We start from the raw sequence: 24852 nt of genomic DNA, 5'->3' as shown, positions 1-24852 counted from the left end.
CAGCTAATTTTTGTATTTTTAGTAGAGACGGGGTTTCACCGTGTTGACCAGGATGGTCTCGATCTCTTGACCTCGTGATCCACCCGCCTCGGCCTCCCAAAGTGCTGGGATTATAGGCTTGAGCCACCGCGCCCGGCCTACTCTTTTGTTTTTAAGACAGGGTCTCACTCTGTTGCCCAGGCTGGAGTGCAGTGGCGTAATCTTGGTTCACTGCAACCGTTTCCTCCTGGGTTCAAGCAATTCTCCTGTGCCAGCCTCCTGAGTAGCTAGAATTACAGGCGCACACCACCACACCCAGCTGATTTTTGTATTTTTAGTAGAGACGGGGTTTCTTCCTGTTCACTAGGCTGGTCTCGAACTCCTGACCTTAGGTGATCCACCCACTCGGCCTCCCAAAGTGCTGGGATTACAGGTGTAAGCCACCAATCCTGGCCTACCTCCACTTACATCTTGATAGGAGAATATCTAATAGGACCTCAGAGCAAAACACCATAGAGCAAAATATTGGAAAAGTTGACTGCATTAAAATTAAAAACTTCTGTGACCAAAAGCAAAGTCAAATAACAAGTTTCACACTTTGGGAGGTCAAGGTGTGTGGATCACCAGAGGTCAGGAGTTCAAGACCACCCTGGCCAACATGGTGAAACCCCGTCTTTACTAAAAATACAAATATCAGCCAGGTGTGGTAGCGTATGCCTGTAATCCTAGCTACTCAGGAGTTTGAGGCATGAGAATCGCTTGAACTGGGAGACGGAGTTTGCAGTGAGTTAATATCACACGACTGCACTTCAGCCTGGGCACCAGAGTGAGACTCCATCTCAAAAAAAGACTAACAAGTTTCAGGCTGGGAGAAAATACTTGTAACATCTTAACTATTGAGGGATTATAGGAAAAACAAGGCCATGATTTGAAAAGCTTCAAAATCAGTGAATTCTCTGTTTTTCTGTGGCCTTATGTGCTGACAGTCTTATCTTAAGAGAAAAAATTTCAATACTATAGATTAAAAGTAACTTTGGCAAAAATTAAAACGCAGGCAGGGAATTTTTTTCCAACAACAGAAACTAGGAAAAGCAAAGATACAGTAAAAATTGAAAATTTCAAGTATAGAGAAGGCCAGGTGTAGTGGCTCCTGCCTGTAATTCCAACACTCTGGGAGGCCAAGGCAGAGATGGCTTGAGGGCAGGAATTTGAAACCAGCTTGAGCAACATAGTGAGACCTTTTCTCTACAAAGGTAGAAAATTAGCTAGGCATGGAGGTATACACCTGTAGTTCTACCTGATTGAGAGGTTGAGGTGGGAGGATCACTCAAGCCCAGGAGGTCAAGGCTGCTGTGAGCTATCTATGATTATGCCACTGCACTCCAGCCTGGGTGACAGAGTAAAACCCTGTCTCAAAAGAGAAAAAAAGCCAAATAGAACATGAGCAAGGGATATAAACAAATAAATGCATGGAAGAAGAAACTCGATTAGCTAATAAACATCTGAGATGTTAATAAACTGTGCAATAGGAAAATGAAAATTAACATAATGAGATATTTTATATTCATCTGATAAAAGGCTGACAATTTCAAGTGTTGGCAAGAATGTGGAGCACAGGGAAACCTCATACATTGCTAGAAATAGATTTGTCCATCCACTCTGGAGAATCTTCAGTAAAGTAAAACATGTACATATCTTTTGACCCAGCAGTTACTCTCTTAGGTTTATATTCTACAGAAATCCTTAGAGATAAACACAAGGTGATATGTTCAATAATTTTTATAGCATCATTGTTTGGAATAGCAAATGAATTGGAAATAATCCAGATGTTCATCAACAGGCACATGGGACAAATATATTTACAATAGAATACCTTATAGCAATGAAAATAAAGTTTGTTTATATGTGTCAAAAGGATTAATTTCTGTAAAACAATATTGAATTAAAACAAGTAGCAGAATGATAAATATGCAACCAGAAAAATTCTAAGTTTAGAACATGTAAAAATGTCATAATAGAAATGCTTGAAAATGTTAGGGGACTGCATTGAGGCTATATTTGTGGTGTCTAATTTTTTGAGGTAAGTGGCAAGTACAGAGTATTTGTTACATCATTCTTTATGTTTTTCTGAATTTCTAAATATTAAACACCTAGTCAATAGATAGAATTCACTCGTGTGATTGAGTATTCAAAGCAGTGGGATGAGATTCAAAGTGGAAGTAAAGGGGTTGTCTTTAAAAAGACTGTAAAGGAGCTTTAATTTTGGTAGACATATCAAAGAATGGATTGACCATTGGATAGATTATTTTCATAAATGTTTATTTTTCTCGGCTTACTAACAACTTGCAAAGACTGTGATGTATGTTTATGAATTTGCATGAAAAATGTGAAAATGGCACATTTGCAATCTGGTGAAAATGTATGTTAATATTTTAGACTTATAAGACTTCCTCCTAAGCTTACTACTATCTAGGGGAGGCAGCAAGATTATTTCAAAACGATATTTTTATGTGTTTTATTGTGTCATATACAGTAAAGTGGGTTTTTTCCCTTTGAAAAACACTTAGGAACTTTCTAAACTTCAACTTTTTTTTTTTTTTTTTTTTTTGCGTTTCGCTCTTGTTACCCAGGCTGGAGTGCAATGGCGCGATCTCGGCTCACCGCAACCTTTTTTGCTTAACTTAGTGTCTTCATATTGAATAATCACTTTTGTGACTCCGCTTCATTTCCTTGCTCTAAGTTGAGACATTTTTTCCCCCTGTAGCTGTTTTCTTCTGAGTATGAAAGATGACAGCATTGAAGGCATTTATGACACTCTAAAGCAATGTGCATTGATTTCTAAGTCTGCTGGAGGAATTGGTGTTGCTGTGAGTTGTATTCGGGCTACTGGCAGCTACATTGCTGGGGTAAGTTTCTGCTATTTGACTTTTAGAGGGGGATTCAACTCTAAAAGCAAACAGGTTTATGGTTGAGAGGACATGTGCTATTGTTTGGGAGTCCAGGGTCTCTCTTAATTACTAGAAGGCTATGTGACTTGGAGTGAGTCATTTCACTTCTGGCTTCATTTTCATCTATGTTATTAGAGGTTTAGATTTGACTAGATAATCTCTAGAATCCTTTTTAGCTCAGGATTTAGAATTCTGGTTTATTTTAGCAGTAGTAAGAGCAGCTATCATTTATTGATTGTTTACTATATGTTAAGTCTGTTATGACTGTTTTACGTGAAGTACTCATTTGACCCTTACTACAACCCTATGAAGTAGCTATGATTATAGACTCATGCCAGGAATCTTATTCCATAAAATAACCTTGTGAATACAGGCACCATTATCTAATTTTACAAGTGAGGAAATTGAGACATAGAAAGTTGTTACTTTCTGAGATCAATCACTTAATATGCGGTAGAGCCAGGATTCAAACTTTATGCACTGAAACTTTATGTTGGAAACTCCAGCCCTTTGTTAGTTTACTATTCACTGGGAGTCAAGATAATGGTTTTGAGTTAGACCTGGATTTAAATCCTAGCTCTGCTACTTACTAGTAATGTGGCCTAGAGTTAATTATTTTATATCTGAATTTGTTTCCTTTTCTGTAAGGTGAAGAAAGTATCTAATCCTGTAGAATAAAGTTCCAGAAGGAAATTATTCCATTATGTGGTGTTTTGGAGGTGGTGCTTTGGAGGTGGTTTGATATATACAGCACTTTTACATGATGGTAGAGTGAGTCATTGCTCACTTATCTTTCTAGATTGCTTAAAGGCTTGTTTGGGATCAGAAGGGTTATTTAAATAATTTGATGAAGTATCTTCTAGTCATAGAAGTCTCTATTTTATTAACATCATTCTGGAGTCCAATTATTACTGAGAGTCTCCTTTTACCTTATTTATTGCCCTGATATAGCCATTGCATATAATTCTTACGGTAAATTGCCTTGAATTCTTTTGGGAAAAGGCATTGTAGTAGCATTTATACTCTTTTTTTTTTTTTTTTTTTTTTTTTTTACTCTACCCAAAGTGTATCTTTCTATAATGACCTTTAGAAGATGTAGAGTTTAAATTTAGCTACCTTGATTTTGGATCCCTTTGATTTGTAATTGTTATAGCTCATTGTAAATTAGAAATGCCATGAAGTAACTTAGTACATAATTGTAATTTATTCAACATTTTGTTGATTTGATTTGGGCATTATTTTTCCAAAGCAGAAGTAGAGATAGAGAGCAGGTAAAACTTCATACCTTGCTACCTAGAAATTAGGCATCTTTTTTAACAAAAGAATGGGGCCATTTTGTTATTTTCTTTGCTGAGTGCCCTCTGTCTTTTCTATGATGGTCTCTCTTTTAGACTAATGGCAATTCCAATGGCCTTGTACCGATGCTGAGAGTATATAACAACACAGCTCGATATGTGGATCAAGGTGGGAACAAGGTAGGCTCCATAACTTGAAAGTACTGGAAATCAGAACTGAAGGTGCTAATAGATACTTAAGATGGTTCATTTATGTGTAGTTTCTAATTACTTTTTTTTACTTGTAAAATCAATTTGAGGAGGTATAATTATTTTAATGTGCATATACTTTAAATGTATGGTTTGATGGATTTTGACAAATGTATACATTTGTGTAATCACATTGATAAAGAGGTAGAACATTTCCATTACCCCAAAATCTTTCCTCCCTCATATACCTTTACATTCAGTGATCCTATCACCCCTTCCCACACATACTTTATCCCTGGCTCTAGGCAGCCACCAATCTATTCAGCTTTCTTATGTGATAGTTTATTTGCAAAGAATTTCTCAAGTTATAACTCATATAAATATGTAACTTGAAATAGGGTTGTGATATGTGGTCTAGGTTTTTCTTTTTTTGTTTTTTTTTGTCTCTCTCTTATCACCCAGAGATTTTTTTTTTTCTTTTTTAAACTGCAAGTACAAGAACAACTTAGCTCTAGTACTTGGCTCTATTAAATGTACCTGTAGCAAAGTTAAAGCCATACATTAAGTTGAGCCTTTTCTATATATGTACTCCAATGGCAGCCAAACATGAATTTCAAACTTGGTATCAAGTAAATAGAAATAGTAATGTATAATTTTAGGTTTAAAATCTAATCTGATAATGATACTTTTACAATGGTAGAAAAGCACTTGGTAAAAGAAACATACCTAATAGATAAAATTGCTAATTTTGTGAAATTGGACCATTAAATTGGCATGATCTTGGCTCACCATAGCCTTGACCTCCCGGATGTAAGTGATCCTTCTGCCTCAGCCCTCCCATGTAGCTTAGACCATAGGCCTGTGCAGCCACACCCAACTAATTTTTATACTTTTTGTTAGGATGGGGTCTCACTTTCTTGCTGGTCTCAAACTCCTAGGCTCAAGATATCTACCTGCCTTAGCCTTCCAAAGTGTTGGGATTACGAGTGTTAGCCACTGCACCTGGCCTACGTTTTTCTTTAAAAAACAAAAAACAAAAAATCTGGAACAACAAAACTCTCCCTAATTGGCTGGGTACGGTGACTCCCACCCGTAATCCCAGCACTTTGGGAGGCTGAGGTGGGTGGATCGCTTGAGCTCATGAGTTCAAGACCAGCCTGGGCAACATGATGCAACCCCATCTCTACAAAAAATACAAAAATTAGCCAGGCATTATGGTGAACGCCTGTAGTCTCAGTTACTCAGGAGGCTGAGGTGGGAGGATGGCTTTATACTGGTAGGCAGGAGGTTTCAGTGAGCCGAGATTGCAACACTGCACTCCAGCCTGGGTGATAGAACTAGACCTTGTCTCAAACAAAACGAAACAAATAAAAACTCTCCCTAATTGATAGAAGAAACAGTAAAATTGAGAGAATTGGGTTGTTTACCTGATTTTATCAACAGGGTAGTTTGCAACTAGAATCTGCCTTTTGTGACCATAGACATAGTAATCACATGTTAGTTTATAAATTTCTCTTTGATGGACTTGGACACCTTGATAAGACAGATCAGCTTTTTGACCTTCAATAAGAGCATGGCTTATATTGTCAAAGCAACTTCCTTTGGGCTTTGTGTACATGTCATGTGGTGTAAAGTGAGCTGGGCTATTGCTGAAGAGGAGGCTCCATCTGTAGTTCATCATGTCATTTTAGAAAAGCCAATCTTTCTAGTTTCAGATTTTCTTTATATCATTTGTTCTTTTTTACTCATAGAATTATAAAATATTACTTATATATGGAAAACTCATACTTTTATTTATGTTATTTATCATTATAGTGAAGATCAAAGGAGATACTATAAAAGTGCTTTGGGAGACATGATGTTTCTTTGTTTCATTTCTGTTCTGAAAAGAATTGTCATTTATTTACCACTAGCGTCCTGGGGCATTTGCTATTTACCTGGAGCCTTGGCATTTAGACATCTTTGAATTCCTGGATTTAAAGAAGAACACAGGAAAGGAAGAACAGCGTGCCAGAGATCTTTTTTTTGCTCTTTGGATTCCGGATCTCTTCATGAAACGAGTGGAGACTAATCAGGTGAGAAATAGGTACCTGTTGGTAATGGCAACTTGATTCACATGAACTTTCTCTTTTTTAGTCACCTTAAGTCATGCTTAGGAAGAGCCTGTCTATGTGTGATGCCACAGAAGGTATTCTGTACAAGTTAAGAGATGCCGTGCTGGTGATCTTCTTATATTTCTATTTGCTAAAGTAGATGCTATGTGACCTAAATGCTTAAAAGGTCATGTATAAAGAGGCAGACCTAGATGTTTGGGCCTAGACTTGAAAATGATTATTTCTACAGCACATTTCCAAGAGAGCTTATGAAAGTCACCTTATGCTTGCAGTGTTTCTAATGGATTATGGTTGGTTATTTGAAGTTTCTTACTGGTGGTTTTGTCCTTTTTTTATAGGACTGGTCTTTGATGTGTCCAAATGAGTGTCCTGGTCTGGATGAGGTTTGGGGAGAGGAATTTGAGAAACTATATGAAAGGTATGGGAAAAATATGAAAGAAGACAATAATGTTTTATCATGGTTTCTCTTATTTCAGGGATCCAAATAGCAAAAGTTCTTGTCAAGAATCTTCTGAAGCATCTAAGAGAAAAAGTGACTAAAAATTTTGGTCAGATTTGTTTCCTGACTCTTCACCAAAACTGAGTTGTGTCTTTGTCTTTCTTAAAACTTTGGGATGTATAAATAGGTTCTTGGGATTTTTAATTGATCCTTATAAAAATTAAGAAGGTGACTAGCAGGGTTATTATTTTGCTTTGTCATACAGTACTTTTTATAAGTTATGCTTTATATTGCATAAAGGAATCATGAGTGACTAGGACACATATGCCAATAGTTTTATATTAAGAGTAGCACAATAGGCCAGGTGCAATGGCTCACGCCTGTAATCTCAGCACTTCTGGAGGCCAAAGCAAGTGGATCACTTGAGGTCAGGAGTTTGAGACCAGGTTGGCCAACATTGTGAAACCCTGTCTCTAGTAAAAATACAAAAATTAGCTGCACGTGGTGGTGCATACTCGTAGTCCCAACTACTTGAGAGGCTGAGGCAGGAGAATCGCTTGAACCTGGGAGGCAGCAGTTGCAGTGAGCTGAGATTGTGCCACTGCACTACAGCCTGGGTGACAGAGCGAAACTCCATCCCAAAAAAAAAAAAAAAAAAAAAAAAAAAAAAAAAAAAAAATTAGCACAATATTAAGAGATTTGACTTCCTTAGTTTTTACTCATTTTTATTATGAAAGGTATTACTTGGTTTAGTGGGATTGGGATCATTTGCAGAAGGCTAAAACTGCCTCATTTTCCTCTGTGGCTTTAGCCAGAGTAAAATAAATGTTGTATTCCTTTTTTTTTTCTTTAGCAAAACTTAGAAAAAATTAAAGAGTTTTCATAACTTTATATTTTAATGTCTTCAAGTTGTCTACAATAATGATTTTTTTAGGGAATAATATATTAAATAATATTTTCTGTGCCTGTCAGTTATGAGAAACAGCGTCGTGTCCGCAAAGTTGTAAAAGCTCAGCAGCTTTGGTATGCCATCATCGAGTCTCAGACAGAGACAGGTACCCCGTATATGCTCTATAAAGATTCCTGTAATCGGAAGAGCAACCAGCAGAACCTGGGAACCATCAAATGCAGCAACCTGTGCACAGAAATAGTAGAGTACACCAGCAAAGATGAGGTAGGTAGAAAAAATTCTTCCTAGAGCACTAAGAAAAAGACCTTAGGCAGTTACTGTTTGTGAGTTCCTCACTTGATTTCAGTTGAGATGAGTGAAGGGAGTTTTCATAGTTGTAAGCAGAAGAACACTAAAAAAGGCAGGTAGCAAAGGAAGGAAGGGGTATGATCTGTGCCTATAAATGCTTTTTAGTCTAAGCTATATGGGAAAGACTCAGTTTTTTTCTTATACATGCATCATTGTAATAATATTTAGTCAAGAAAAACAGAAATGCAGTTATGTTGGTTTAGGACACACACAAAAATGTGTTAGGATGTACATCCAATTAAAGGTATGTAAGCTTTGGCTCTTTCCCTTCACTGTTGCGGCCGCAGCCATAAATGAGTATGCTCAGGCTTCAGAAGAGGCTTGTCTCTAGTGTCCTTTGCTGTAGCAAGAAGGTCTGGTTGGACCCCAGTGAGACCAATGAAATCGCCAGTGCCAACTCCCGTCAGCAGATCTGGAAGCTGATCAAAGATGGGCTGATCATCCACAAGCCTGTGACGGTCCATTCCTGGGCTGATGCTGGGAAAACACCTTGGCCTGCTGGAAAGCCAGGCGCATGGGCATAGGTAAGCATAAGGGTACAGTCAATGCCCAAATGCCTGAGAAGGTCATGTGGCTGAGAATGAGGATTCTGCGCCAGCTGCTCAGAAGATACTGGCAATCTAAGAAGATTGATTGCCACATGTGTCACAGCCTGTACCTGAAGGTGAAGGAGAATGTGTTCAAAAACAAGCGGATTCTCAGGGAACACATCCGCAAGCTGAAGGCAGACAAGGCCCACAAAAAGCTCCCGGCTGACCAGGCTGAGGCCTGCAGGTCTAAGACCAAGGAAGCACGCAAGTGCCGTGAGGAGCAACTCCAGGCCAAGAAGGAGGAGATCATCAAGACTTTGTCCAAGGAGGAAAAGACCAAGAAGTAAAAGCTCCCCCTTTGTCTGTCCATACTGTCCTCCGTGATTACATAAATTAGCCATTAAAATAAAACAAGCCATTATTTGCTTAAAAAAAAAAAACAAAAAATAAGCGTTGAGCCGGGAAAGTGGAGGCTGCAGTGGGCTGATATTGTGTCACTGTACTCCATCCCCAGTGACAAAATGAGACCCTATCTCAAAACAAACAGACAAAAAACAAAAACAACAACAAAAAAATAATGTAAGTTTATAGAGAGTCCTTTCAGTGAATGGTGAGATAAAATTCTAATCTCAAGTCTGGAAAGAGACTTCACAGAATTAAGGCTAGAAATGGGACATAGATTTGGTGTTTAAAAAAAAAGTTTTAGAGAAGAGCTTTCCATTTGGAAAGAATAGTCTGTATGATACATCAGAGATAGGGCTGGGTTTTGTGCAGGGTGTCAAGGAAATTTGTTTTGATGGTGTAAGTAGATTAATCATTGGAATATGGAGAGATGGCTATGGCTGGGGGAAGGGAGATGGAAGGTAGAAGCTGACATGTCACAGAGATAGGAAGCCCTTGTAGGTTTCTGACAGGAAAATAGCATCAAATAGCAATAAATAGTGTCTTGTTATGAGAAGAGGTTAGAGATTAGCCTAGGGAGATTGTTGCAGTAGTTGGATGACAGGCTGCTTTGATATTGCGTGTAAACTATGGAAATGAGGAAGGAGTAGATCCTCAATTCTAGGATCTTAAAAAAGGCAAATGGAAAGTTAGAAAGTAAATGGAAATTGAGTAAAATATACTGCTAAGGTTACAGTTTAATTCAAAATTTATTGATTACCAGCTATATGTAAAACACTATGTTAAATGCTCTGAAAATATAAACAAATATGCTGCTCTCTGGAAACTTCTAATTTAGTTGGAATAAATTGATAGGTATTCAAGTAACTATTATGCAAGATAGATTATATTATTGAGACTAGTGTGAACTTTTTAAAATAAAAACCAGATAATGTCATTTGTCTGCACAAACCTACTCTTTGGCTTGCCAACTCATGCAGAATTCTTTTTTTCTTTTGAGTCAAGACTAAGATCTTACTCTGTTGCCCAGGCTGGAGTGTGGCTCACTGAAACCTCAAGTTCTTTTTGTAAATTGAGATGTGATTCACTCTTTTAAAAAATGTATAATTCGGTGTTTTTTAGTATATCTGCAAGTCTGCGCAACCATTACCACTATCTAATTGTAGTACATTTTTATCACTCTAGATAATGAAACCCTGTACCCATTAGCAGTTACTCCCTGTTCCCTTCTTCCCTCAGCCCTTGACAACCACCAATATATTTTCTGTCTCTGGATTTGTGGACACTGTGGACATTCCATATGAATGGAATCGTATAACATGTGGCCTTTTGTGTCAGGCTTCTTTCACTTAGCATGTTCTTAAGGGTTTTTCATGTTGTAGCATGTTTCAGTTATTCATTCCTTTCCATCCAGAGTTCTTACATTGCCCTTCAAAGTCCTAACCCACCGCATCTGTGATTACTTTCCCCTTTGTTCATTGTGCTCCAACCCTATTAATTTTCTTGCTGTTTCTCAAACATGTCAGACATGCTCCTACCTGAAGATTTTTGCTCTTTCTTGCCACTTGAATGTTAAAATGCACCACCTCTCCCCATAACCACATAGTTTGGTTTCTAACCTGTTAGTTCTTTGTTCATATGCAACATTTTCAGTGAGGTTTTTCTTGACACCTTTGTTTAAAAATGACACCCCTTCATCTTTATCCCCAGTACTCTCTGTCTTCTTTTCCTGCCTATTTTTCTCCCTGGCATTTATTAGACTTCTGTGATTCAAGCTATATTTTTAAAATGGGTATTTGGCAACATGTGTAGAATGGAGTTGATGTGAAGGGCATCAAGAGTTCAACTGATGCCAGGTGAGGGAAGTTGAGACTTTGGGTTGGGATGGTCATAATCCAAATGGAAAAGGAAGTATATTCATTCAACATTATTAAGACTTACTGTATGCCAGATGTGTTGCTAGTGCTATAAATATAAACAAGATGTGATCTTGTGTGAAGAAGCTCACTGCCTAGTGTAGTGTAGTGGAGGAATAACTGGAAGAGCTTTTTTGAAATTCACAAATTAGGATCCTTTGTTGCTAAGAGCTTGTCAGAGTATCAGTGATGTGAGGTAGAGGTGTGTTTTGAAGAACTTTCTGCAGTGATGGAAATATTCTGTATCTGGTAGCTAGTGAACATTTGAAACATGACTAGTGCAACTGAAAAACTCAAATTTTATTTCATTTTAAATAGATACATGTAGCCAGTGGCTACCATATTGCAGGCACTCATCTACTAAATACTGAGATAAGTGTTTGTAAAAAGTTAATTATAACATAGTGTGATATATGTCTAGTAATAGAGGTGTGTACTGTGGAACACTGGGTTCTCTAGCTTACCTATTTTGCCGATGCATGTTATAACTAACATATATGACTAGGTATTGAAATAGAATCAGTGGGATTTAGAAATAGACTGATGAATGATGAAGAGGGAGAAGTCAAATATAAACATTTAAAAATTTAATGTCTGAGAGTATTAGAGGCTCACATGGTAGTGTGATTGACACAGAGAGTAGAAATAAAAATTGTGTGATTCTTGACCTTTTTTTTTTTTTTACATTCCAGGTTGCTGTTTGTAATTTGGCTTCCCTGGCCCTGAATATGTATGTCACATCCGAACACACATATGACTTTCAGAAGTTGGCTGAAGTCACTAAAGTCATTGTCCGAAACTTGAATAAAATTATTGATATAAACTACTATCCTGTACCAGAGGTATGAATAGATTTCTCTCCTTACTGGCGATGATCGAAATCCAAATTGAAAGGAATCAGTCATGATCTGCAAGTCATCATTTAAATGGTTGTCAACAAAATGGTGTGAGAAAACTGAGATAAAAGAGGCAATCTCTTTCATTTGGTGTAGAATGTTGCTTTTCCTGTTCAGTAATGTTTTCTCCTTTAAAATCTATTGACACAAAGGCATGCCTATCAAATAAACGTCATCGCCCCATTGGAATTGGGGTACAAGGTCTGGCAGATGCTTTTATCCTGATGAGATACCCTTTTGAGAGTGCAGAAGCCCAGCTATTGAATAAGCAGATCTTTGAAACTATTTATTACGGAGCCTTGGAAGCCAGCTGTGACCTTGCTAAGGAGCATGGACCATATGAAACCTATGAGGGCTCTCCAGTTAGCAAAGGAGTAAGTATATGGATGAAATTGTTTTTGCCTGTAAGTAACTGTAGTGGGCTGAATGGTGACCCCACAAAAGGATATGTCCACATCCTAATTCCTGGAACCTGTGAATTTCATTTTATTTGGTTCGAAAAAGAGTTTTTACAGATGTAATTAAGAACTTTGAGATAAGGAGATTTTCCTGGATTATCCAGGTGGGCTCTAAATCTAATGACAGTTGTCCAGCAAGAGACACAGAAGGGGAAGCAACATGACTATGGAGGCAGAAATTGGAGTGTTACAACCACAAGCCTTGGAATGCTGATAGCCACTATAAGAGGCAAGGAACAGAATCTCTTCTAGTGCCTTTGGAGGGAGTGTGGCCCTCCCAACATGTTGATTTTGGGCTTCTGGTCTTCAGACTATAAGATAATAAATTTTTGTTATTTTAAGTTAACAAGTTTTTGGTAATTTGTTGCACCAGCCGTAGGAAACTTGAATACCTTTGTCCTCTGGAATAAAAAGGATATTCTGTTTTAATCTCTTATTTAGAACTAGTCATTGCTAAAATAATGTTAAGAGGGATGCTGTGTTAGTTTTCTGTGGATTAAAACATGCATTCATTATCTCACAGTTTCCACAGGTCAGGAGTCCAGACTTAGCTTAGCTGGGCTTTTTTTGTGTCTGTGTTCAAGATGTTGGTACAGGCTGTGGTCTCATCTGAGGCATAGAGTTCTCTTCCAGGCTCACCTGGTTGTTGGCAAAATATATTTCGAGAATTCATGGCATCTTTCTTCTTTATGGCCAGTTGGGGAGACCATCTCTCATTTCAAATGGGGCACAGTCTGGTCTCTCTTTTGAGGGTTTTCACCTGATAAGTCAGGTCTACATAGGATAATTGCCCTCTCACCTTTCCACCTCCCCCCTGCCTTTTTTTGGGGGGACAAGAGTCTCACTTTGTCACCCAGGCTGGAGTGTGTGGTGTGATCTCAGATCATTGCACCCTCCGCTTCCCAGGTTCAAGCAATTCGATTCTCCTGCCTCAAGTCTCCCGAGTAGCTGGGATTACAGGTGTGTGCCACCTCGTCTGTCTAATTTTTGTATTTTTTGTAGAGATGGGTTTTTCCCATGTTGGCCAGGCTGGTCTCAAATTCCTGACCTCAGGTTATCCGCCTGCCTCGGCCTCCCTAAGTGCTGGGATTACAGGCATGAGTCACTGTTCCTGGCGTAATCTTCCTTTTATTTAACTCAGAATCAGCTGATTTACAACCTTAATTAAACCTGCAGAAACCTTTCACCTTTGCCATAATCACTGGAGTGACATCCATCCTATTCTCAGGTCATGTCGACACTCAAGTGGAGATATAAACAGCCTGTGCACTAAGGTGTGGGAATCTGGGGAGCTCTCTTAGAATTCTGCCCTCCCTACTGCCTTTATTATCAGTAGTGTGATTCATTTCTACATAAAATGTTAATTTTATTTCTGACATTCCTGCTGGTGTTAGAAAATCTAATCTGTGGTTATTAGAAAATAGGTGTTTTTAGCTAAGTAAACAGATCAGGGGACAGATCAAGGCAATGAAGAAAGACGAGGTTAAAGTGACATTTTTACTGTAATAAAAAAAAGAATGTTATCAGCCACATACTTTCATGAATGTTAGAGTTTTCTGGTTTGTAGATATGATATGGGATAATCAGCTTTCTTAACCTACTTCTGATTAATATGACTACATGGAATTTTGTTCAGGAAAATCTCTAGAGCATGTATTCCTCATAGAGGTCTATTAGAAGACAGCATTTGTTTGGGATGTGGGGACATGGCAGCTAGTCATTTTTTTTTTTTTTTTGGTCATAGTTTTAACTTGCTGTAGAATAAATTTGAGTTGTGTATTCCTTAGATTCTTCAGTATGATATGTGGAATGTTACTCCCACAGACCTATGGGACTGGAAGTTTCTCAAGGAGAAGATTGCAAAGTAAGTGAAGAGATGTAAAGTAGCTCTGAAGGCAGAATGGTTTAGGCTCTCCTGGCTCTTCAGAAGTTAGATGTGTCATTTTAACTTCTTAAACTCATTTATTACAATTGGGGCTAAAATGACCTATCTCACAGAGCTATTTTGGGAAAAGATTTCGTAAGATAATATATAGAGTAACTTGTAAGTTGCTTGGCACAATGAAAGCATTTCAGTACATGGTAGGAATTACTATTATTAGTTGATCTTATTGTAGGGACTTAACACACCTAGATTAGGTACTTTTCTTTCTCATTAAGGCTTTTTTCCAGCTATGCTTTTTTTTAAAAAAAATGTTTTTCATTCTTATTATTTCCCAATTTAGTTACATTGGCATATAAATAGCTTTTGTTTGAATTGATTGTCATAGGAATAAGGGATTTTGGAAGAGCCTTTGTAGGGTAACGTGTTTAACTATATGAAAGAAAAATTTTAAAATTGAGTTTTTGTAGGCCTTTCAAACTAATAAGCATGAGGGATTGGAAGGCAGGCAGAATGTTTTGCAGAGTAAATAACAAAACAAATTGTTTTTGTTCTCTATTGTGATAACTTTGTCATCTATGGGTTAATGCATATATGCAAAGTGATTAATATTTGGAGAATGAAGCAATAGCTTTAAAATGCTCTTTAAAAAAACTGTTTGCCTTAAAATTGTTTTCTTAAATAATACATGTTAGAAAATTTAGGAAAACATAGATTTGGAAAGAGAAAATGAAAATTATCCTAATATTGTCTCCCCCCAAAAAAGTATGTGCATCTTAGTGTCTGTCATCCTTTAGGCTTTCTTCTAAGAGTACACACATGTGTGTATTTACATGGAAATTCAACTTTTTAGAAAATGGACCTGTACTGTATTTTTATGTTTTTTTCTCAAAATACTATGGCTTAGTTTTTTATATATATAGCTTTTTTTCTAATTTCAAAATTAGTATATGAGCACATATTTATTATTAATGAAGTTCAAATACAGAAATAAAATAGAAAGGAGAAGCCTTTCTTCATACTTTTGCCAACCATTTGTCTCAGGAAACAAACCAAAAAACTGACTTACCCTTTTTCCCAGAGATAAGACTTGTTAATGGCATGTATTTTTTCTAGACCTTTTTTAGTACATTTGCAGATAGATACACATACACAGTTTTGTCATATAAATGTGATCAAACTTGATGTATTCTGGGCTGGGCACCGTGGCTCACGTCTGTAATCTCAGCACTTTGAGATGCTGAGGTGGGAGGATCACTTGAGGTCAGGAGTTCAAGACCAGCCTGGTCAACATGGCAAAACTTTGTCTGTACTAAAAATACAAAAATTAGCTGGGTATGTGGTGCATACCTGTAATCCTAGCTACTTGGGAGGCTGAGTCATGAGAATCGCTTGAACCTGGAATTACAGTGGATATTACAGTGAGCTGAGATCGCACCGCTGCACTCCAGCCTGGGTGACTAAGTGAGACTCGGTCTCAAAAAAGAAACCAAACTTGATATATTCTGAGACTTGTTATTTAGTGATTTATTTTGGAGCTGTTTCTCTTTTAGTACATGTAGATCTACCTAACGTTTTTAATGATTACAGACAATTCTGTAGCTTGGATATATCATATATGTAAGACTTTTCACATCATTTTCCTGTCTGTAGACAGATGATGTTGCTATTTTACAGATGAGTAAGTAAAGACATGAAGATAGTTGGTAGTTTGCTTGATATCTCACTAAAAAGTGACAAAGTAAGGTGGAGAACCACACCCCAAATAAAGTAAATAAAGAAATAATAAAAACTAAAAAGTAGAGAACCCAGTTGTATTAGTCCATTCTTACACTGTTATAAAGAACTGCCTGAGACTAGGTAATTTATAAAGGAAGGAGGTTTAATTGACTCACAGTTCTGCAGGGCTGAGGAGGCCTCAGGAAACTTAGAATCATGGCAGAAGGGTAGGCAAACAAGTCCTTTTTTATATGGCAGCAAGTGAAGTGCTGAGTAAAGGGAGAAAAGCCCATTATAAAACCAGATCTCGTGAGAACTCACTATCATGAGAACAGCATGAGGGTAACCTCCCCCAAGATTAAATTACCTCCTATCAGGTCCCTCCCATAACACGTGGGGATTACGGGAACTACAGTTCAAGATGAGATTTGATGGGGACACAGCCAAACCAAATCTCTTGTTGTACAGACTCCATCAGGATATGAGGCTGTATGCTAAGCACTGTATGAATCCATAGGTATAGAATGTAGAAAAGACAGGCTGTTTGTGTTTTAAAAACTTGAGACTAAGAAGACAAATAGTTAAGGCATATGGAAAGGTACAGGTCAGAGAAAATGTTTGCAGAGCAGATATTTGTATTTGACATTTGTATTTGTACCTGCCTGATCAGGAAAGATGTTTTAAAATTGATATTAATTAGGCTGAGCTTTGAAGGGTGAGCTGGGGCAGTTGGGAGATTTCTCAGTGTGTCAGATAGTATATTCTCCCTTAAGTACTCTTGGGCATTGATTAGTCAAAAGATGTTAACCTTCTTCCAGGAACTTATAATTAAAGAATATACTTTGAGCATAGTTTTTTCCTCTTCACATAATAGTGGAGAATTATGGTGATACATGTCTGATTCTGACCACTTTTTCATCATTATTTTTCTAGAAGGGGCCCAGGCACTTAGAAAAGAATGAGGGTTGAATGAGCATACCCTGATACAGGTGGGGAGTGCTTCAAGTCATGATAAGGATTGCCAACAATAAAAATTGTATTTATTCAGTTTAGGAGTCAGGCATTTAAGAGGAGAGTGAGCTATAATAGCACCCATACTATGGAATTGCCTCTATGTTGGAGTTTAGTTGCCTCCATGTAGGAATTTTTGAATTAGATGAGTTCAATGCATCTATGATGTTACAGCATCTGCATTTACTACAGTGACTTAAAGTAGCTGCTTTCCTGGCAGATTGTAGCTTTAGGACTAGTACCTGATAATCTCCTTTTCTTTAGGTATGGTATAAGAAACAGTTTACTTATTGCCCCGATGCCTACAGCTTCCACTGCTCAGATCCTGGGGAATAATGAGTCTATTGAACCTTACACCAGCAACATCTATACTCGCAGAGTCTTGTCAGGAGAATTTCAGGTGAGCAGTTCACAACCAGCCCTCCAGGGAGATCTTTCAAAAGCTTGATATTGGGAGTAAATGCTCATTCATGTTTAATTTGCTCATTTTCTTAGTTTGGATGCAAAGCTTTGATAATAGTAGTTCTTCATCTCTAATATTATTCTTTGTTATTAATATTTCAGCACATAATAGGCATTTAATAAGTCTGTTGAAAGAATGATTGAGGGTTGGGTATCAAAGTAACTTGTTGATAGTAGAGTTAACATGTTTAACTGTTATGTAATCGTAGTGATATAGTCTACAATTTCCTCCAGATGCTTAAGGTAGGATACTCAAAATGTATAAAAGAAGTAGCATTTAAGGCAGTGGTTCTCAGACTTGGTTATCAAATAGAATTTATGGTGGGCGGGACTACTTTTTTTTTTTTTTTTTTTTTTTAAGGTTCCCAGGAAATTCTTATGTGCAGCTAGGGTTGAGAACCTCAGTTTAAGAGACTATTTGTGAATTTCCAGATATCTTGAAATAAAGTTCTGTAAAGTTCAAGAAGGATACGTTTCTAATTTTTTTAACCTAGGTATTTATATATTTACCCGTCTTAGGTGTTGTTCTTTTTACTTTTGCAAATGTCATATATTATGTTTCTTTTTTAATTTAAATATTTTTTCAGTTTTTCGAGGCATAATTGACAAATAAAAACTGTGTATATATCAAAGGTATACAGCTCCGTATCACAATGTTTTTGTTGTTGTTGTTGTTGTTGATTTTGAGAAAGTATCTCGCTTTGTCACCCAGGCTGGAGTGCAGTGGTATGATCTTGGCTCACTGCAACCTCTGCCTCCTGGGTTTAAGCAATTCTCGTGCCTCAGCCTCCCACTTAGCTGGGATTACAGGCAGGCTGCATCACCACACCTGGCTAATTATATTCTTTCTTGAATAACAGATGTCAGGATCTTAAAGGAATATAGTTTTGTGTGGTGGGATTGATGTCTCAGTTTTATAAAAAATGGAATTTACCAAAAAAGCAATCTAGCATTAAATAATTCTTAAGTGATTTTAGTTTAAGCTTCAAACCTGTGGTCTTATCTAGGCTGTCACTGTTATTTATTACTTCATATATTTTCTGCTTTTCCATCCAGATTGTAAATCCTCACTTACTGAAAGATCTTACTGAGCGGGGGCTATGGCATGAAGAGATGAAAAACCAGATTATTGCATGCAATGGCTCTATCCAGGTATAGAATGAAAATGAAGTGTGCTTTGCAGGGGCTGAGTTGGACAATGTGGTGCCTCCTTACTCATCCCAGACAATGGAGAGAACGACTTCAGTGTGTTCATTTGGCTCTGGTTATGTAGCTTTGTCCACCTATGCATTGTTGTGCTAGGATTGTACACATCTTTACTTAGCCCTTACCATCTTGTTTTTATGCAATAATGTAAAATAGTAGTTCTTAATTTTTCTGCATCTTAGAATCAACTGGAGAGGTTTTAAAATCCTGAAGCTTAGGTTGCATTCCTTACCAATTAAATGTCTGGGAGCGGGAGCCAGACATCAATTTTTTTTTCTTTTGAGATGGAGTCTGTCGCGCAGCGGTGCCATCATGGCTCACTGCAACCTCTGCCTCCTGGTTTCAAGCGATTCTACTGCCTCAGCCTCCCAATTAGCTGGGAATTTAGGTTCCCACCACCCAGCTAATTTTTTGTATTTTTAGTATAGATGGGCTTCACCATGTTGGCCAGGCTAGTTTCGAACTCCTGACCTCAGGTGATCTGCCTGTTTTGGCCTCTCAGAGTGCTGGGATTATATGTATGAGCCACTGTTCCTGGCCTCAGACATCAATACTTTTTAAAGATTCCTTCAGTGATTCCACAGTGCCTCAGAATTTGGGGGATCATTGATAGACTGAAATTAAGAGAGTCAAACTTAAAAGGCATGGTAGAGATTGAGGACTGATAGTCCAAAAGACAGAGTCACAAATAGTTTAAATATTTGCAGCTGAGTTTCAAGAGGCATTTATTTGCAGGTAGAGACCTCTGGCTAAATGTTGGTCTGCTTAGCAACACAGATGAAAAGTCCTGTAACAGTTCCATATTTGATGACAGAAACTGTAGCATTAGCCAGTCTGTGTATTTTAATGAATGTTAACCCTAGACCTAAGAAAACCTGATTTCTTTGGATTCCAGAGGTAGTTTGGAATCCTAGCTTAAAGGATTTTATCTCATTGCTTCCCTTGATCCCTGTGAATTACAGCCCTCATTTTTTTGTGTTTTCTGCAAAACTCAAGGGTTATTTATTGCTGCTTAGCTCTGGCTTTTCCTTTCTTTCTTAAGTGCCTCTAGAAGAAGGAATGTTTGGATCATAGACCAATTTTTAATTGACTTATGACCAAAAAAAGGAATGCTTAAATTACTGTCACCAGATTGATATTAGGTTGGTTAGATGGGGTTTTGTTCAACTTTCTAAATAGTCTTGGTAAACTTGATAAAGATCATATCATATGATAACTGAATTGTAAGGTCAAATCTGGCAGGAAGTAGAACCAAGGTCAAACCCTTGTGTCACTATTCTATTAATCATACTGCTTTATTTACCAAAGTAAAATAAACATTTGGTTTTCATTCTTTAGAGCATACCAGAAATTCCTGATGACCTGAAGCAACTTTATAAAACTGTGTGGGAAATCTCTCAGAAAACTGTTCTCAAGATGGCTGCTGAGAGAGGTGCTTTCATTGATCAAAGCCAGTCTTTGAACATCCACATTGCTGAGCCTAACTATGGCAAACTCACTAGTATGCACTTCTACGGCTGGAAGCAGGTTAGTAGAGAATATCAAGGAGGACTTAACTGCCAGCTTGAGATATTTTGGCATTGGAATGATTTTATGTTCTAGCCACCTGTTAAATATTACCACCTAGAAATTCTTTAAGTTCAAATCCAGTATGTTAAAACCAACCCATGGTTTTTGTACCAAATCAAGGTATTGCCTTGGATTTTCTTGTTTTTGTTAGGTTTCTTTCCTTCTTAGGTTTGAAAACTTGGAGTTACTTGTGATCCTTTCCTTCCTTTAGTCTCTGTGCAATTACTAACCAATTTGTGTTGATTGTTCCTTTGTATTATTTCTTAAGTATCTTCCTTCCAATTCTGCTGCTTTTATTCTAAACTGACCTTATTGCTTCTAACATTTCTGCTCCCAGCCATTTTGTGTACATTACAACCATTCCTCAAACAAAACTTTGCACGTCAACCCACTATTCAAAAATGTAAAAGCTAGATTACTTAGCATTGCTACATGTAAAGTCTGCTGATTTTGGATTATGTTCTTATTCCCTGATAATGTACTGGGTATTTATGTAGAATTATAAATTTGTTTCTTAATTTAAGATTTATTGAACATCTAGTATATGCCAGGACTGAAGATGCTGAATAGAAGATGATGATCCTTATCTTTGAAGTCTTATAGTCTGTTGTTATACAGAGACACAGTCTACTTGTCTAAATAGTTATAACCTAAGGCAGACATGTTGTCTTGGGCAAACTTGGAAGTCATATACATAAAAACAAAGACAAAATAATAAAAATGTTTGACCTTTCCAAAGAGATAAGCCTGTTTTCGGGGTGAAAAGAACAGGGTTTCACTGTCTGACTCAAAGCATTTTTGAGTACTCCTAGAGGAGATAGAATTCCAAGTTTAAAAAAGAGTTTGACCTGGTTCATGGGAATGTATTTTATTTATGTATTTATGTATGTATGTACATATGTATGCATTTATTTATTTTGAGACAGAGACTCACTCTGTTGCCCAGGCTGGAGTACAGCTGTGTGATCTTGGCTCACTGCAACCTCTGTCCTGGGTTCAAGTGATTCTTGTTTCAGCTCCTCAGTAGCCAGGATCACAGGCAGTGCCACCACTCCTGGCTAACTTTTGTATTTTTAGTAGAGATGGGGTTTTGCCATGTTGGCCAGGCTTGTCTCAAACTCCTAGCCTCAAGCAATCCACCTGCATCGGCCTCCCAAAATGCTCAGATTACAGGTGTGAGCCACTGCACCTGGCCAGGAATGTATTTTATTTTTATTTTAACATTATTATTTTATTTTATATATTTTTAGGCAGAGTCTCACTCTGTTGCCCAGGCTGGAGTGCAGGGGTACAATCTTGGCTCACTGCAACCTCCGCCTCCTGAGTTCAAGTGATTCTCTTACCTCAGCCTCCTGAGTAGCTGTGATTTACAGGTGTGCGCTATCACATTCGGGTAGTTTTTGTATTTTTAGTAGAGATGGGGTTTCACCATGTTGGCCAGGCTGATCTTGAAACCTGACCTCAAATGATCCATGTGCCTCGGCTTCCCAAAGTGCTGGGATTACAGGCATGAGCCACTGTGCCCAGCCAGGAATGTATATTAAATATTGGTGTGGAATGTCTAGTATTCTTGAAAAGTTTCTCCTAATAATTGTATTTATTTTCCCTGTAGGGTTTGAAGACTGGGATGTATTATTTAAGGACAAGACCAGCAGCTAATCCAATCCAGTTCACTCTAAATAAGGAAAAGCTAAAAGATAAGGAAAAGATATCAAAAGAGGAAGAAGAAAAGGAGAGGAACACAGCAGCTATGGTGTGCTCTTTGGAGAACAGAGATGAATGTCTGATGTGTGGATCCTGAGGAAAGCTTGGGAGAGACCAGCATGTCTTCAATGGCCAAACTACTTTTTGAGCATAGATAGGTGTAGTGGGTTTGCTTGAGGTGGTAAGGCTTTGCTGGACCCTGTTGCAGGCAAAAGGAATAATTGATTTAAAGTACCGTCTAGGATAATTGTAATGATTTTTTTTTTAAACTCATATATTGGAATTTTCACAAAAGTGATGCTTTTGAAAAAAAAAAAACCCAATATATTGGGAATAAAAGTAAAAGTTTTAGGAGTGCAGAATAAGTCATCTTGCATACAGGGAGTGATTAAGTAAGGTTTCATCACCCCTTTAGCCCTGCTTTTCTGATGACTTCAGTTTTGTTAAGGAGATTTAGTTTTACAGCTTTGACTGGTGGGTCTCTAGAAGCAAAACAGTGACAGCTCATAAAAAGTGCTGATAGGACCTTTATCTGGATATAGTCATATAGGACCTTTATCTGGGTATGATCCTATTATTCTGAAATAAAGATAAACATTTCTAAGTGATTGTATGAGATTAATTTTGTCATTTACTTTCATATAGAAGTCAAATTTGAAAAAAACATTTTCTGTTCTTTGAGAATTCAGGGAGGACTTTTTTTTTTGTTTTTGAGATGGAGTTTTGCCCTTGTTATCCAGGCTGGAGTGCAATGGCGTGATCTCAGCTCATTGTAGCCTCCGCCTCCCGGGTTCAAGTGATTCTCCTGCCTCAGCCTCCTGAGTATCCGGGATTACAGTCATGTGCTACCACTCCTGGCTAATTTTGTATTTTTAGTAGAGACAGGGTTTTTCCATGTTGGTAAGGCTGGTCTCAAACTCCCTGCCTCAGGTGATCTGCCTGCCTCAGCCTCGCAAAGTGCTGGGATTACAGGTGTGAGCCACTGTGCCCGGCCCTTCAGGATGTCATTATATGCCTTTTTCATCTTTTTTTCCTTTCTGTAGTAAAATATACATAACATGTAATTTACAGTTTTACCCATTTTTAAACGTATAATTCAGTGGCTTAAGCACAATCTCAGTGTTATACTACCATCACCACTATTTGTTTCCAGAACTTCATCATCCCAAACATAAACTCTGTATAAATAAGAACATTAACTCCTCATTCCCTCACCCCTAAGTCCCTGGTAACCTCTATTCTACTTTACATCTCTATAATATGCCTATTCTAGGTACCTCATAAATGGAATGCATATCTGGCTTATTTTATTTAGCATAATATTTTCATAGTTTATCCATGTTATAGCACGTATCCAAATTTCATTCTGCATGTATACCACACTTTTTTTTTGACAGAATCTTGCTCTGTCACCCAGGCTGTGTAATCTTGGCTTGGCTCACTACAACGTCTACCTCTTGGGTTCAAGCGATAAGTAATTATTGCGCCTCAGCTTCCTGAGTAGCTGGGATTATAGGTGTGCACCACCATGCCTGGCTAATTTTTGTATTTTTCGTAGAGATGGGGTTTCACCATGTTGGCCAGACTGGTCTCAAACTCCTGGCCTCAAGGGATTTACCCGAATGCGCTACCACACTCAGGTAATTTTTGTATTTTTAGTTGAGATGGGATTTCATTACGTTGGCCAGGCTGGTCTTGAACTCCTAACCTCGAGTGATCCACCTGCTCGGCCTTCCAAAGTGCTGGGATTACATGCATGAGCCTCCACACCTGGCTTACCACACTTTGTTAATCCACTATCTTTTGATGGATATTTGGGTTGTTTCCTTCTTTTAAGGAATTGTGACTAATGGTCTTGTGAATATTGATTTACAAGTATCTATTGAGTTCCTGCTTTCAATTCTTAGTGAAGTTGCTGGAAATTACAGTAATTCTATCTTTAACTTTTTGAGGAACTAGCAAACTTTTCGACAGCAGCTGCATTATTTTACATTTCCACCAGCAATACAGTAGGTTACCATTTTCTCCACATCTTTACACAACACTTATTTTTCATATTTTTGTTTTTGTTTTGATTTTTGAGACAAGGTCTTGCTCTGTTGCCGAGACTGCAGTGCAGTGGGTACCATCATAGCTCACTGCGGCCTCGATCTGCTGGGCTCAAGTGATGCTCCTATCAGCCTCTCAAAGTGTTGGGGTTACAGGTGTGAGCCACCATGCCCAGCTTGTATTTTTTTAAATAGCCATCTTAGTGACTTGACAATTTCATTATAATGTGTCTTGGTTTGGGTCTCTGAGTTTATCCTATTTGGGACTTACTGGGCTTATTAGATTTGTAGATTCACATATTTATTTAAATTTGGGATTTTTTGGCTATTATTTCTTTAGATAATTTTTCTTCCCCTTTCTACTTGGGACTTCCACAGTGCATCTATGGGTTGACTTGATGGTGAGCCATAGGTCTGTTAGGCGTTGTTTACTTTGCTTTATTTTTTCTTTCTGTTCACAGACTTGATAATTTCAGTGTCCTGTCTTCTCATTTTCTGATTCTTCTTCCTGCTCAAATCTACTGTTGTTCTCCTCTAGTGAATTTTTCATTTCAGTTATTCTTTTCAACTCGAGAATTTTTATTCTTTGTAATTTTTGTCTCTCTTGATATTCTGGTTTTTCTGATTTCTTTTACTTATTTGTTCATCTTTTTCTTTAGCTTTTTGAATATATTTAACACAGTTGTTTTAATGTCTTTATTGAGTAAGTCCAGTGTCTTGGCTTTCTCAGGGATAGTGTCTGTCATTTTTTCTTGTTACTTTGAATAGCCCATGTTTTCTTTTTTTTTTTTTTTTTTACAGAGTATTGCTCTGTCACCCAGGCTAGA

At 37.7% G+C, this 24852-nt stretch overlaps 1 protein-coding gene and 1 pseudogene across 2 annotated transcripts in view; both read left to right on the top strand.

Moving 5' to 3' along the window:
- The window catches only part of RRM1 (ribonucleotide reductase catalytic subunit M1), a 44263-nt gene extending 21678 nt beyond the window's left edge, over nucleotides 1-22585 (top strand). For both annotated transcript variants that reach the window (XM_017532854.2, XM_017532852.2), the window contains 12 exons: nucleotides 2744-2885; nucleotides 4319-4402; nucleotides 6325-6486; nucleotides 6864-6943; nucleotides 7937-8138; nucleotides 11763-11912; nucleotides 12119-12340; nucleotides 14212-14288; nucleotides 17301-17436; nucleotides 18555-18650; nucleotides 20043-20231; nucleotides 21886-22585. In XM_017532854.2, the coding sequence (XP_017388343.1) occupies nucleotides 2744-2885; nucleotides 4319-4402; nucleotides 6325-6486; nucleotides 6864-6943; nucleotides 7937-8138; nucleotides 11763-11912; nucleotides 12119-12340; nucleotides 14212-14288; nucleotides 17301-17436; nucleotides 18555-18650; nucleotides 20043-20231; nucleotides 21886-22074 (1729 nt within the window). In that variant the 3' untranslated portion in view covers nucleotides 22075-22585. The remainder of the gene's footprint in view (nucleotides 1-2743; nucleotides 2886-4318; nucleotides 4403-6324; nucleotides 6487-6863; nucleotides 6944-7936; nucleotides 8139-11762; nucleotides 11913-12118; nucleotides 12341-14211; nucleotides 14289-17300; nucleotides 17437-18554; nucleotides 18651-20042; nucleotides 20232-21885) is intronic.
- Nucleotides 8146-9181, top strand: LOC108307500 (annotated as a pseudogene).
- Nucleotides 22586-24852: the final 2267 nt, after the last annotated feature.

The sequence above is a fragment of the Cebus imitator genome, unplaced genomic scaffold, assembly GCF_001604975.1.
Source record: "Cebus imitator isolate Cc_AM_T3 unplaced genomic scaffold, Cebus_imitator-1.0 Scaffold79, whole genome shotgun sequence".
NCBI lineage: Eukaryota > Metazoa > Chordata > Mammalia > Primates > Cebidae > Cebus > Cebus imitator.
This window is presented reverse-complemented; position numbering and strand designations above follow the sequence as displayed.